This window comes from Eubalaena glacialis, chromosome 2 (assembly GCF_028564815.1).
Source record: "Eubalaena glacialis isolate mEubGla1 chromosome 2, mEubGla1.1.hap2.+ XY, whole genome shotgun sequence".
Taxonomy (NCBI): Eukaryota; Metazoa; Chordata; class Mammalia; order Artiodactyla; family Balaenidae; genus Eubalaena; species Eubalaena glacialis.
The window spans coordinates 32,849,599-32,862,742 of NC_083717.1; the positions used below are offsets into that span (position 1 = coordinate 32,849,599).

General features: G+C 41.8%; 1 protein-coding gene and 1 pseudogene across 5 annotated transcripts in view; one reads left to right on the forward strand and one right to left on the reverse strand.

The window, feature by feature from the left end:
• Nucleotides 1-12,433, forward strand: part of MORF4L1 (mortality factor 4 like 1) — a 33,336-nt gene extending 20,903 nt beyond the window's left edge. For 2 of the 5 annotated variants that reach the window (XM_061179771.1, XM_061179781.1), the window contains exon 13: nucleotides 11,611-12,433. In XM_061179771.1, the coding sequence (XP_061035754.1) occupies nucleotides 11,611-11,626 (16 nt within the window). In that variant the 3' untranslated portion in view covers nucleotides 11,627-12,433. Of the gene's footprint in view, nucleotides 1-509; nucleotides 768-11,610 lie in introns of those variants that run through there. The other 3 variants (XM_061179788.1, XM_061179789.1, XM_061179787.1) reach the window with 2 other exon arrangements.
• LOC133085743 (small ribosomal subunit protein uS10-like) lies at nucleotides 10,560-11,039 on the reverse strand (annotated as a pseudogene).
• Nucleotides 12,434-13,144: the final 711 nt, after the last annotated feature.

Genomic DNA, 13,144 nt, shown 5'->3' on the forward strand with positions numbered 1-13,144 from the left:
TCTTTGCTTTACCAATGAAGAATTAACATCCTTTCTCTACCCCCACTTCTTTATGAAATGAAAGTGCTCTACTACTTGACATTTCAGGTCCCTTTGATTTTTATGGTGTTAATTCCAAGTTTAAACTTGAGAATTACTGGTCAATTTCTGAATCTATATTTAATATGATGGATTTCAGAGAGCTAAAGAAAACACCTAGATGTTACTCTTTTAGGCTAACAACACCTGTTTCTTAAAGGTAGTCCAAGTGCTCAGGTTGGTATTCTGGTGACTCCTGTTCTTTGCTTATTTGAAATAAGGGGAGTAACTCTGGACTTTCATCCTTTTTTGTGTTGTTGTCTGGTATATAACCCTATTTACCTGAGTTATAATTACATAGTTTTACTGTGAGGTTGTGATTATTTTAGTATATTTTAAAGTGCTTTGTGTGGCTTCTGTATATAATTGAGAAGAGATTAGTATCAAAATATGATTCTTTTTCATGCTTGTAATGAATATTTCATTTTTAGATACCTGGCAAAGAACTCTGCAACTTTGTTTAGTGCCAGCGATTATGAAGTGGCTCCTCCTGAGTACCATCGGAAAGCTGTGTGAGGCGCTTAATACTCACTCTTGTTTGGATCTCTGTAAACACATTTTTGTTTCTTAGTCCTTCTCTTGTACAAATGATGTAGTTTGGAAATGTTAGTGTATAACAGAAGTGATGTTTGTTTTCTGTTTGATTTTAAACAGAAAATAAAAGGGGTTACAGCTCCTTTTTTCTTTTCTTTTTTTTTTTTTTTTTCATTTCAAAGTTGCTACCAGTGTATTCAATGATGGACAACAGAGAGACGTACTGTAGAGTGTTTTATTGCTTAGTTGACAAAGCTGCTTTTGAATGCTGGTGGTTCTATTCCTTTGACACTACGCACTTTTATAATATGTGTTAATGCTATATGACAAAATGCTCTGATTCCTAGTGCCAAAGGTTCAATTCAGTGTGTATAACTGAACACACTCGTCCATTTGTGCTCCCCCCTTTTTTTTATGGTGCTTACAGTAAAGAGCCCATCCTTTGCAAGTCATCCATGTTGTTCCTTAGGCATTTTATCTTTGCTCAGATTGTCAAAGAATGGTGGCTTGTTTCATGGTTTTTGTATTTGTGTCTAATGCACGTTTTAACATGATAGACGCAATGCATTGTGTAGCTACAGTTTTCTGGAAAAGTCAATCTTTTAGAAATTGTTTTTCAGATCTTCAATAAATTTTTTCTTTAAATTTCAAGGAGCAGTGTGCTTGTGTGGATGCATCACAAAACCTTTGTATATTGTGTATTCCTTCTTGTATTTAGACAGTGATTTTTCAGGTGAGTGATTTTCTTGTTTGGCCTTTTATGGAATGAGAAGCTTGGCTTCATTATCTACCTTTAATCCACAGCAGCTTTGGTAGTTTGCTCTCTTGAGTTCTGGCTAAAAAGTTAGAGGTTCACGTGACTATTTCTCTGCTTTTCATAGACTATTATTATTAATTTTGAGCACTGAGGGAGTTTTTACCTGTGTGACAGCTACCTTTCTGCTAATTGTTTACTTTGAGGTGTTTTCCAACATTGTTCACAATGCCTATAATTTGAGCTCCTTCCCCCAGTTTAAATACAGGCCTCCTTGAGAGGTTTTGACATGTGTTATCCCTCACCTTTGTTCTGTGGAAGTTCTTGAAGTTAAAAGGCATCTCATCTCTGCTTCTGGGAGTACCCCCTGTGATTTTTTCTTTGTTCTCCCATACAGTCCATATATTCTTGTGAATGGTTATAAACCATGAAATCGACTGGCCAAAAGTTGGGCTCAGATTTGGCTCTGTCCTCCCCTGGCCGTGACTGTCACTTCACTCTCTGAGCCTCGGTCTCTTCATCTGAGATAGGAAGGTTTGTTGAGAGGTTGACACAACATCTCAGACAGTTGTTATGTGCTTTTTACAGATGAGTTGACATTGTGATCAAACAGAATAGCTCTCTGTTTACACTAGTTGTCGAGAGACAGAATCAGTCAGCTCTGGAATCTTCTTTCCTCCCGTTTTGTGGTTTGGCAAGAAGCTGGCTCAGCAGGTGTGACTTAGCTCAAAGGAAGAACAGGCTGAGACTGGAGGCTGAATTCCAGAGGTTCCCCCACTTGCTAACAAGGCCACCTTGTTGACCTGGAAGCACTGCTGTCACACAGATGCCTTGAGGTTCCTAGCCCCACCCCAAATACGTAGAGCATTATGGGGACAGGTCGTGTGTCTGGCCCCGCTCTGGCCACCCTCAGCGCCACTCCTGGTGGGTCAGGAGAGCTTAGAGGGTTGGCACCTCTGCTAGTTCTAGGTTTTCTCCCAGTAACTCGAGTGGGTTAGTGATGTGTGTGGGAGTCCAGAGCCCCTCTGTATGATGTGAGCTTTCTAACTGTTGCTTGCTCTCTAACCTCATATTTTCTTTTAACCATTTGAGACTGCATTGTCCAGGGCAATGGTGAGATTCTCGGCCCTGCCCCCCAGAGATGCTGGGTCAGCAGGCTCAACATGGGGTTCATAAAACTGCCAATTTTATTTATTTAAAAATTTTCTCAACTTTTTATTTCAAATTCAATCCCACAGAAAAGTTGCAAGAATAGTAGGATGAATACTTAGTTGTATACTCTTCACCTATAAGATTTACCTTTTGTTAATATTTTTGCCGTGTTTGTGTACACACGTGCTCTCTCTCCACACACTTTTATTTCTCTGAATCGTTTGAAAGTAAGAATGTAATTGCATTTTTAACAATCTCAGTGCAAGATCCTATTTGAGAAAAACTAGACTAGAGAGTCACTGTATAGTAATTTATTGGGGGCAGGGGAAGAGAAGGAGAGGGGTTAACAATATTTTCTGTCTGGAAATTAGGGCACTGTCACCTTTGAGAAAGATAAACCAGGTCAGGATCAAACAGATCTAGGAGCCAGATATTAAGCTAACTGATTGAACTCAAGAAAGGGTTTTGAATGGCTTGTTTGCAGTTAAGAATATTGAGAGCCTCCCTCCCTCCCTTATTCCTCTGTGGCAAACCCTAAGAATAAGTGAGAGGGGACAGATATGTACACAGATAATTATGTAGATTTCTTAAACAGAGCTTTAAAAAAAACTCTTTAAATATGACTTAAAGGAGAAGCTTCTTTCTCCAGTTTGCTATCTTTATCCATAGGATAGTAATAGGTGTTGCCAACTGGTTGACCCTCTTACGCAGTTCGGGGAAGGAAAGTTGTGCCTCCCTCACCCCTCACTCACTTCCACATGACACAAGGTAGCTTCTTTCACATTTGTCTTGATTTGTCTAAAATGCCAAGAAGGTCGTTATTCCAGCTGGCTCTGGCCCTCTCTCAGACCCACCTGTAGAGTTCAGGTGGGTCTGAAGTTCACTGTGTTCCCTGCTCCTGACCCCTGCTCCTCTGCATTTGTAGTGCAGGCTGGAATGTCCAGACTAGGGGTGCGGTGGGGCAGGCCGGTGGAGGTGGGGTGGCAAGAAGCGCCCCCCCTTGGCTGTGAGATCCAGCAATAAAGCAGAGGGATGCGATTAACAGCCCCAGAGCTCTCGTTACAAAAGATGTATGTGCTTTGTTGAAAGAAAGTCAAATAACTCAGAAGTCTGTTGATTCTTCTTCCTCACACACATTCCAAGTTAAATACTGTTAGCCTTGTGGTGCAGGTCCTTCCACACCTTTCCCTATGGACAGATGGACATGTCTGAGTTTCACTGGGGCCAGGGCAGAGGAGACAGAAACTCAGCCCCGTGGGGACCCAGAGGAAGGAGGACATCACCTTCAACTGTCCCGCTGTCTTGATAAGCCAATTGTCAGATTGCCGTGCGGTGGGGTAGCCAGGCTGGGCTGGTCCCAGCAGCCTTTGGGGAGAATCAGGTTGGGGAAAGCCACAAAAAAGAAACGGAAGTAAAATAGTCTCTGTAAGTATTGCTTATTTATATTGCGACATTTAGATACTGAGAATAATTAGAAAAGTAGGAATTGAAAATGAGGAAGAAATGAGAGATGAAGTGGGTGGTTTCAGAAGAACAGATGGATGTATTTTGTGATGCAGCCTTGGGAGAGACTGGAGGGCAGCTGAGCCTGGGAGGATGTTTCCTGCCGTTGGGAGGGGCTTGGGGGTGGGATTCACGGGTGTTGTGTCTGGGAGTGATCAAGGTTAGACAAACGTCTTGAGGGTTTGGTGCGTCCTTTATCTGATGTTCTCTGTCATGAAGTTAACCATGGGCAGAGCTGTGGCTCTGATCTGAGCTCATCATCCTGTGAGTCTAGCAGTGGTACCAGCATTGACGCCCTTACCCCACCCTACCCGCCTTGGTGAGCATGCACAGGAAAGGCAACATGCTCTCCACGATGTTCATGGCATAGGTGATAGCTCTGTGTTTTTATTCAAGGATGACATCATCCTACCTTTCCTGGTCCCAGAGCTGGAGACACAAAGATGCCCCCATGGGCGGGTTGGTCTGGGACCCCGGAGGTTCCTGGTATGACCTGTGTCACCAACTTGGGACACGCTCCTTCACTTTTACTTTTCCAGGTGATGCTCAAGCCTTTATGTCCATAAGCAACAATTCTTGTATCTCCCTCTAGATCACCCTTCCCCTGGATGTCAAAGAATTCCAGGGGTCAGTCGTCCTTCCCAAGCTGGACTGGGACACCAGAAAATTAGATGTGCACACTAATTGACCGTGGTGACCACAGGTGTCACTGGTGTAAGTGAAGGTCTCCCCATGGTCCATGGGCCTGCTCACTCTCTGGGAACACATGCACAGGGTTGTGGTGGCAGCCCACTCTGGTGCCGTAGAACAACTTCTCTTGGCTGTCACATGTTCAGCCTTCCTTCCTCAGAGCAGGACATCTGCCAGGGTCCCTAAGTCCTCAGTGGCTTCCCTCAGCTGTTCCATGAACCTTTTGATTCTGAATTTGGGTCAGCCTCCAGGGCCTCTGCCCTTCTCCAGGGTGAGTCCCCTTAAGGGCCTTTCCTGCCATGTGCCTGCTTCAGGGCCACCCCAGACTACCCCGATGGCTGCCCCAACTTCATCCTCTGGGTTCCTGTGCAAACGTCCGCCCTGAACTGTGGAATCCAGGGAGAGGCAATCTTTGCTGAACCACACACAGCAAACCAGGCAGCTCATTTATGTTTATCACCTTTCCCCAGAACAACTTGCTGCTTTTAGATTCACATAACCATGGAAGCCTAGTCAAAGGATTTTTCCCATAATAGTAAACATCTGTTCTCTGTTTCTAGCTTAAGACTCAAATTCTCTATCACTCTGCATTAGAATACTTACTTTAAAATGTTTAAAAAAATAATATACCAAGAACCATAAAAAGAAAGTAGATATTACCTTTCAGATACCCCCTTGTATCAGCCAGGGTGCAAGAGAAAGGACACCTTAGTGGGGTAGTTTGAGGAGAGTTTAAGAAAGGGCTTGTCTGCCAAGGAGGAGGGAAGCCCCAGGCAGACATGGATAGTGCCCAGCTACCACCCATGGGCCTGCAGGGGTAAGGCCAGGTCTCCTAAGAGCATATTCAGATTACTTGCAAAGGTTTTAAGAATCCCAAGGATTCTAAATCCTCTTTGAAGAGGCAGCAGAGTGGAGGGGCTGAGAGCACAGACTTGTGTGCAAATCCTGACCCGGCCACTTATTTTGTGATGTGGGGCACGTTGCTTAACCAGTCTTGTGCCTCAGTGTCCTCACCTGCAAGTGGGGGTCATGATAGTGTCTACCTCATAGGGGTGCTGTGAGGAGTGAATGCTGTACATGACCAGGTGCATTGCCTGGCAAATGGAGCTTGTGAAATAAAACCAATAAAAAAATGTCACTGTATATGCAACAAGCTGATGTAACCTGCTGACTCCCAAGACGGGTGGGCCTTTTACCTTGCCCTTTGTTGCAGGCAGCAGACCAGCATTGTCCTTGGACTCTCAAAGCCCCTCAGGGCTGTAGGGAAAGAAGTCCTTTCTTACCACCTCTGCTCCCTTGGTGCCAGGCGCAGGTGCCTTGGACTTGGCAGGCCGGGGCGCCCTTGCTGGGCATCCCCTTAGGGGACTTGGCCTGCAGCCCTGACTCATTGGTAACCAGCCAGCAGAATCCCTCCCTCTCTGTCCTCCAGGGTGGGTGTTTCCTAGTCAGTCCCTGCAGACACAGCCTTCAGCTAAACTCATGTGTTTACTTATTCTGTTGCCAGTTCGTTTGCCTTTCTGAATGCTGTTTGAAAGCTAAAAACAATTATTAAAAGTTTAAACTTCATTCTGAGTCAGAAAACTTCACTGAAGTGACTGCTGGTGGGAGTCAGGTATACCTTCCATTCTGCTTAATTTTTTTTTTTTAATTTTATTTTATTTTATTTATTTATGGCTGTGTTGGGTCTTCGTTTCTGTGCGAGGGCTTTCTCCAGTTGCGGCAAGTGGGGGCCACTCTTCATCACGGTGCGCGGGCCTCTCATTATCGCGGCCTCTCTTGTTGCGGAACACAGACTCCAGACGCGCAGGCTCAGTAATTGTGGCTCACAGGCCTAGTCGCTCCGCGCATGTGGGATCTTCCCAGACCAGGGCTCGAACCCGTGTCCCCTGCATTGGCAGGCAGATTCTCAACCACTGCGCCACCAGGGAAGCCCTGCTTAATTTTTTAATAACCAGCTTGGCTTTTTTTTTTTTTTTAAATTTTTAGATTAAAAAAAATTTATTGAAGTATAGTTGATTTACAATGTTGTGTTAGTTTCAGGTGTATAACAAAGTGATTTGGCTATGCATATATATATACATTTATGTCTTTATTCTTTTTTTCTGATTCTTTTCCATTATAGTTTATTACAAGCTATTGAATATAGTTCCCTGTGCTGTCTTCAGAGAAGGCAGAAAGAAAACTCAGTTGGAAGCCTGTGAGTTTGTGAATGCAGCTCCTAGACCTGACTTGCCCCTGCCATGTGGCTTCCCTGCCTCCTAGGGCAGGGCAGGGCACATGTTGGGGGCTTTTTTTTTTTAAGGCGTGCTGCGCAGCATGCGGGAACTTCCCTGACCGGGGATCAAACCCGTGCCCCCTGCATTGGGAGTGCGTAGTCTTAACCACTGGACCGCCAGGGAAGTCCCACATGTTGTGGGCTTAATACACAGTTGGTTCTTGGACAAATGAGAAGAAGATAACCCTCTTTTCCTGAGCACTTTCTAAAGGCCAGATGTGGCACTGGCTCATACAAATGCCATGTAAGTTATGTCACTGTCACGAGCAGACACGTTCTTGGGAGGAGATGCCTAGTTCACTTACAATGATATTGATGGTGGCAAGGATAGGCCCTGATCTTCCACAATTAATGTGCCTTGATATTTTTAGGTCTTGAGTACACAGACTTGTTTGTCTAAACATAGCCTACTGCATTCATCAGGATTGTTTCAGATGCAAATGATAGTTGCAACTCAAACTGGCTCAAATTAAAAAGGGAATTCATTGGCTCATGTAACTGAAAACTTTGTGGGAAAGCTTCAGGCATTAAGGTGTTTTGTGGTGCTTCAGAGCTTTAGGCATTGATCTAGATGCCCAAGCAGTGTTCTCTGGAATATCTCATCTCTTGACCCTGCTTTCCTCCATTTTGGCTTCATTTCATTTTTGGCATTTCCACATTTCAGCAGAGTGGCCAAACAGGAGGGTACTGGTTATGTCTTACTAACTTAGCCACCCAGGGAAAGAGAGTCCCTTTTTTTTTCTTTTCTCTTTTTTTTTTAGCTTAAAACACCACACATGTATTATTGACAGTTTTGGAGGTCAGAAGTCACTCTCACTGAAACTATTGATAAAATCACTTGTCAGCAGGCTGCATTCATTCTGGAGGCCCCAGGGGAGAATCTACTTCCACACCCTTTTTTTAAAAAATTGAAGTATAATTGACCTATGTTAGACTTAGACTAACACCATGTTAGTTCCCGGTGTACAACATATTGATTTGATATTTCTGTACATTACAAAATGATCACCAGAAGAGTCTTTTGATGCTTTCCACAAAATCCCTTGTTCATTGCCTCTGAGTGGCCCATCTTGAGCTATGTGCTGTTCTCTGGACCAATCACTGTGGCTGGGAGGATGAGGTGGTGTCATTGACAAGGCCTAGGTCACATGGTCCTGGGGGTGGGGGTGAGGGTATAGAGTCCCTCTAGTAAAACCTTAGGGACTAACAGGGGCAAGGCATGGCTTCCCAAAGAAAAACCCAATGCTATTACCCAAATAAGAGGAAACATGATGGAGAGTTAGAGCTTATTAAACTGAAATTTTCTCTTTGGAATTTCTACAAATGTTTCTGTTTGATGTAAGCAAAACGTACAGGAGCCTGTCACTCTCTGGGTTTCCCAGACTCACTGGTGTGGCATTTGCCGCCTCTTACCTCCCAGCCCCAACTCCCTGTCATACAGAGGCCCCTATACAGAGCTGTCCTGCAGTGCTCTTTGCCATTCCTGAGCTTTTGAACATGCTTTTACCCTTTACGTGGAATGCCTTCATTGTTCCTCATTAAGCCCATTCATCCCGCAAAACTCAGCTCAAAAGTCTCATCTGTGAAGCCCCTGGTATCCTGGGGGGCAGAGCCAGTGCCTAACTGTATGGGTAGCATCCCATACCAATCCCTCACAACACACACACCTAGATTTTTTTAAAGGATATAATTTACATACCATAAAACTTACCCTTTAAAAGTATACAACTGAATGAATTTCAGTATATTCACCAGGTTGTGCAAATATCACCACAATCTAATTCCAGAACATTTTTAAGACCCCCAAAAGAAAGCTTAGACCCATAAGCAGTCACTCTTCATCCTCCCCTTCCTCAGCCACTGGCAGTCACCAATCTACCTTCTGTTTCTATGGATTTACCTGTTTTGGACATTTTGTGTAGATGGAGTGACACAATACGTGGTCTTTCATGTCCGGCTTCTTTCACTTGCACAATGTAATAGTGTTTGCGAAGTTTATACACGTGGTGTCAACCTCGTTCCTTTTTATTGATATGGCTGAACAATATTCCACTGTATGAATACACCACATTATCTTTTTGTCAGATGATGAACATGTGGTTATTTCCATACTTTGGTAATTATGAATAATGCTGCTATAAACATTCATGTACACGTTTCTGTGTGGACATATATTTTTCAATTCTCTTGGGAGTGGAATTGCTGGGACATGATGGTAATTCTGTTTTTAACTTTTGAGGAACCGCCGAACTATTCCAAAGTGACTGCAACATTTTACATTCTCATCACTAGTGTGTGAGGGCTCCAGTTTCTCCACATCCTCCAACACTTACTATTGTCCATCTTTTTGATTACAGCCATCCTAGTGGCTGTGAAGTGGTATCTCAGTGTGGTTTTGATTTGCATTTCCCTATTGACTAATGATGTTGAATGTCTTTTCATGTACTTGTCATTTGTACATCTTCTTTGGAGAAATGTCTATTCAAATCTTTTAACCATTTTAAAAATGGGTTATTTGTGTTTTTATTGTTGAGACGTAGTTCTTTAGTCTTAATAATACTCAATCCCTATCAGATACTTGATTTGCAAATATTTTCTCCTATTCTGTGGGTTGTCTTTTCATTTTCTTCATGGTGTCTTTTGAAGCACAGAAGTTTTTAATAAAGTCCAATTTATCTGTTTTTCCTTCTGTTGCCTGTGCTTTTAGTATCATATTTAAGAAACCATTGCCAAATCCAAGATCATGAAGATTTGCCCCTTCTAAGAGTTTTATAGTTTAGCTCCTACATTTAGGTCTATGAACCATTTTCAGTTCATTTTTATATGTGGTGTTAGGTAAGGGTCTAACTTCATTCTTTTGCCTGAGGATATCCAGTTGTCCCAGCACCATTTGTTAAAAAGATTATTTTTTTCCCATTGAATTGTCTTGGCACCCTTGTTGAAAATTAACCACAAATGTATAGGTCTCTTTCTGGACTCTCAATTCTGTCCCATTGATCTGTGCCTATTCTTACGTCAGTACGACAATGTCTTTATTATTGTAGCTTTGTAGTAAGTTTCAAAATTGGGATGAGACCTCCAAATTTGCTTTTCCTTTTTAAGATTGTTTTGGCTATTCTGGGTCTCTAGCATTTCCATGTGAATTTTAGCTTGTCAATTTCTGCAAAGAAGCCAGGTGGGATTTTAATAGGGATTGTGTTGAATCTGTAGATCAGTTTTGGGAGTATTGCCATCTGAACAATATTAAGTCTTTCAATGCACGAACATAGGATGTTTTTCAATTTATTTAGATCATTTTTAATTTCTTTCAATAATGTTTTATAGTTTTCATTGTACAAGTCTTACACATCTTTTGTTAAACTCTTCTAAGTTTTTTATTCTTGTTGATTCTGTTGTAAATTGGATTGTTCATTGCTAGCGTATAGAAATGCAGTTGGCTTTGTGTGTTCATCTTGTATCCTTCAACATTGCTGAAGCTGTTTATTCAGTAATTTCTTTGTGTTGTGTATGTGAATTCCATAGGATTTTTTTTTCTTCTTTCTTTAAACAACATAATTTCTCAAAATAATTGATTTAAGCATCTGCAGTGGTGACTTCAACCCTTGACTCCTGGCTCAGTACTGGTGAAAGTAATCAGCTTAACCATCTCAGAGGGACTGTGGCAAGTCAGTGAGCTGCTTGTGGATCCTCATCTGAAAACAGTCCCATATCTTAGAAACTTCACCACAAGGAGTTTTTCTTGTAGTGATTCTTAAGAGTCTTGGTAGGCATCTGAACTGGTCCTTTCACTTAGAGATTCTTTGCCTTTGCACCACTGATCAAGACAGCACACACCTTCTCCAAAGATGTTACACTGTGGCTGGTCATGGTAATTCTAATTCGGTGAATTGCCACCTCTGGTTCCGTGGGTGTCTTTCCGGTATCTTTAAAAGCAGTGGCTGCATCATGGCTTCCTGAAAGACTGTTCCTCGGGGAGATGGAACAGCACAGCTGTGAATCAGGAGCAGAAGTGGGCAGTCCGGGGCTCCACTGGGGCTGCGGCTGTGTCTGCATCTTCCTCAAAGAGCAGGATTTTCTAGATACAAGATCATGTCATCTGCAAACAGAGATGGTTTTACTTCTTCCTTTCCATTCTGGATGCTTTGATTTCTTTTTTTGCCTAAACGCCCCTGGTAGGCCTTCTGATACAACCTTGCATAGGAGTGATGCTGTGGGTTTTTCATAGCTGCCCTTTATCAGGTTGAAGTTGTTCCCTTCTATTCCTAGTTTGTTGACTATTTTATCATGAAGGGGTGGTGGTGGGTTTTTTCCCAAATGCTTTTTCTGTGTCTATTGAGATGCAGTTTTTGTCCTTTATTAATATACCATATTCTGTTAATGTGGTATATTACATTGATTGATTTTCTTATGTGGAACCAAATTTTTATTCCTGGGATAAACCCATGGTGTGTAATCTTTGTATGTTGCTGGATTTGGTTTGCATGCAGCATTTTATTGAGGACTTCTGCATCTATATTGATACGGAACATTGATCTGTGGTTTTCCTGTGATATATTTCTTTTTAATCTTTGGACATTATATTTTGTTGTTGTTTTATTTTTTACTTTGTTGTCTTTTCCCCCAGCATGGGAGCTCCTTAGGGCCAAAGACGTGTACTGTAAACCTCAGATCTCTAGACCTCAGCACAGGGCCTATATGGAGCGGTCAAGAGATGGTGACTGAGACAAATGAGGCAGCTTCTGCCCTGTACCAGACTGTCTTCTGGATCCTTGCAGTTCAAGTGCATTTGGAATTTTTTCATCCCAGTTGGATAGAACCTTGCCTGCTGCTCTCTTTAAATCCAAACAGCACCAAGGCATGGGTCATTTTTCCTGTTTCACAACAGTCATGCCCACGGGGATGCCAGGAGCATCTTTGTATTCTCCCAGGAGCCTGGTGTAGGAGGGGAGTTGCAAACAGCTGACACTCAGTAGTTGTTTGGTAACTGAAGGAGAGGGTGGGAATTGGCCTTTGCAAGCCCCCTTTATAGGAGATCCATGATCACCTTGTGGGTTTGAGGGCTGCAGACAAGCTCCTGGGAGCATGTGGAGAGAAAGCCTGCATCCAAGTCCAAGCCCATAATCTGTAATGAGCTAGGAAACCCCCCAGATGAGGTTAATTTTGAAAATGGTTATTTGCTTTTCTGTGGTAATTTGAATTTCTCTGAAACCTCATCCAGAATCTTTCTCTAAAATGAATGACTTAAAAATATGATTATTAGTAACACGGTTATACTGGTTCATTAATTTCAACAAATATTACATACTATTGCAAGATAGTAATAATAGAGAAAACTGGGTGTGGGATATATGGAAGCTCTTTGTATTATCTTCACAATAATTCTGTAAATCTAAAACTTAAAAAATTTTTAAAGTTTACTTAAAAAAAGGATATAATGCTGAGTGAAGATTCAGGTTAAGCTGTTTTTCCAAATAGCTATCCAATTTCCTAGCTCCTTTTATTGAATAGTAGAAATTGATTTGTCTGTCTGCTACTTATGTATAGAATTCTCATATTCTCATAATCTGGGTGTTAGTCTACTCTTAACTGATACACTCTTTTAAGTGTTGACATTTTATACATTTTGATATGTGAAAAAATCCATTTTCATTACTCAGAAAATCTTATCCATCTTGGGCTTTTTCTCCCCCAGGTAAATAGAAAGTATCAAAAAATTATATTGAGATTTTAGATGGAAATGTACCAAACCTGTATTTTTATTTTGGGCAAGAATCAATTTATTTATGTTAATCTTTCAAATTCAAGAATATGGTATGCTTCTCAATTTATTCAAGTCTTCCTTTACAGTTTTTAGTAATTTAATCATTTTCTTCATGTAGGACTTTGTGTGTGTGTGGTTATTCCTGGCTACTAGTTTTGTTGGTACAGTGTAAAATATTTTTCTTCTGAGTTTTGTTGAAGGATTTTGATTTTTTTGTATCTGTATCTGGTAAGCAGCCACTCTCTGAACTCTTTTCATTAGTTCTGAGTTTTAATGTATATCCTTTTGAATGTTTTTAGCCACATTAGTATACTGTCTGCACATATTAATGTGGTTTATTCCTTATCACAGCAGCCAGACCTTCCTGATTAATGTTAAGCAACTGTACTGATCTTGG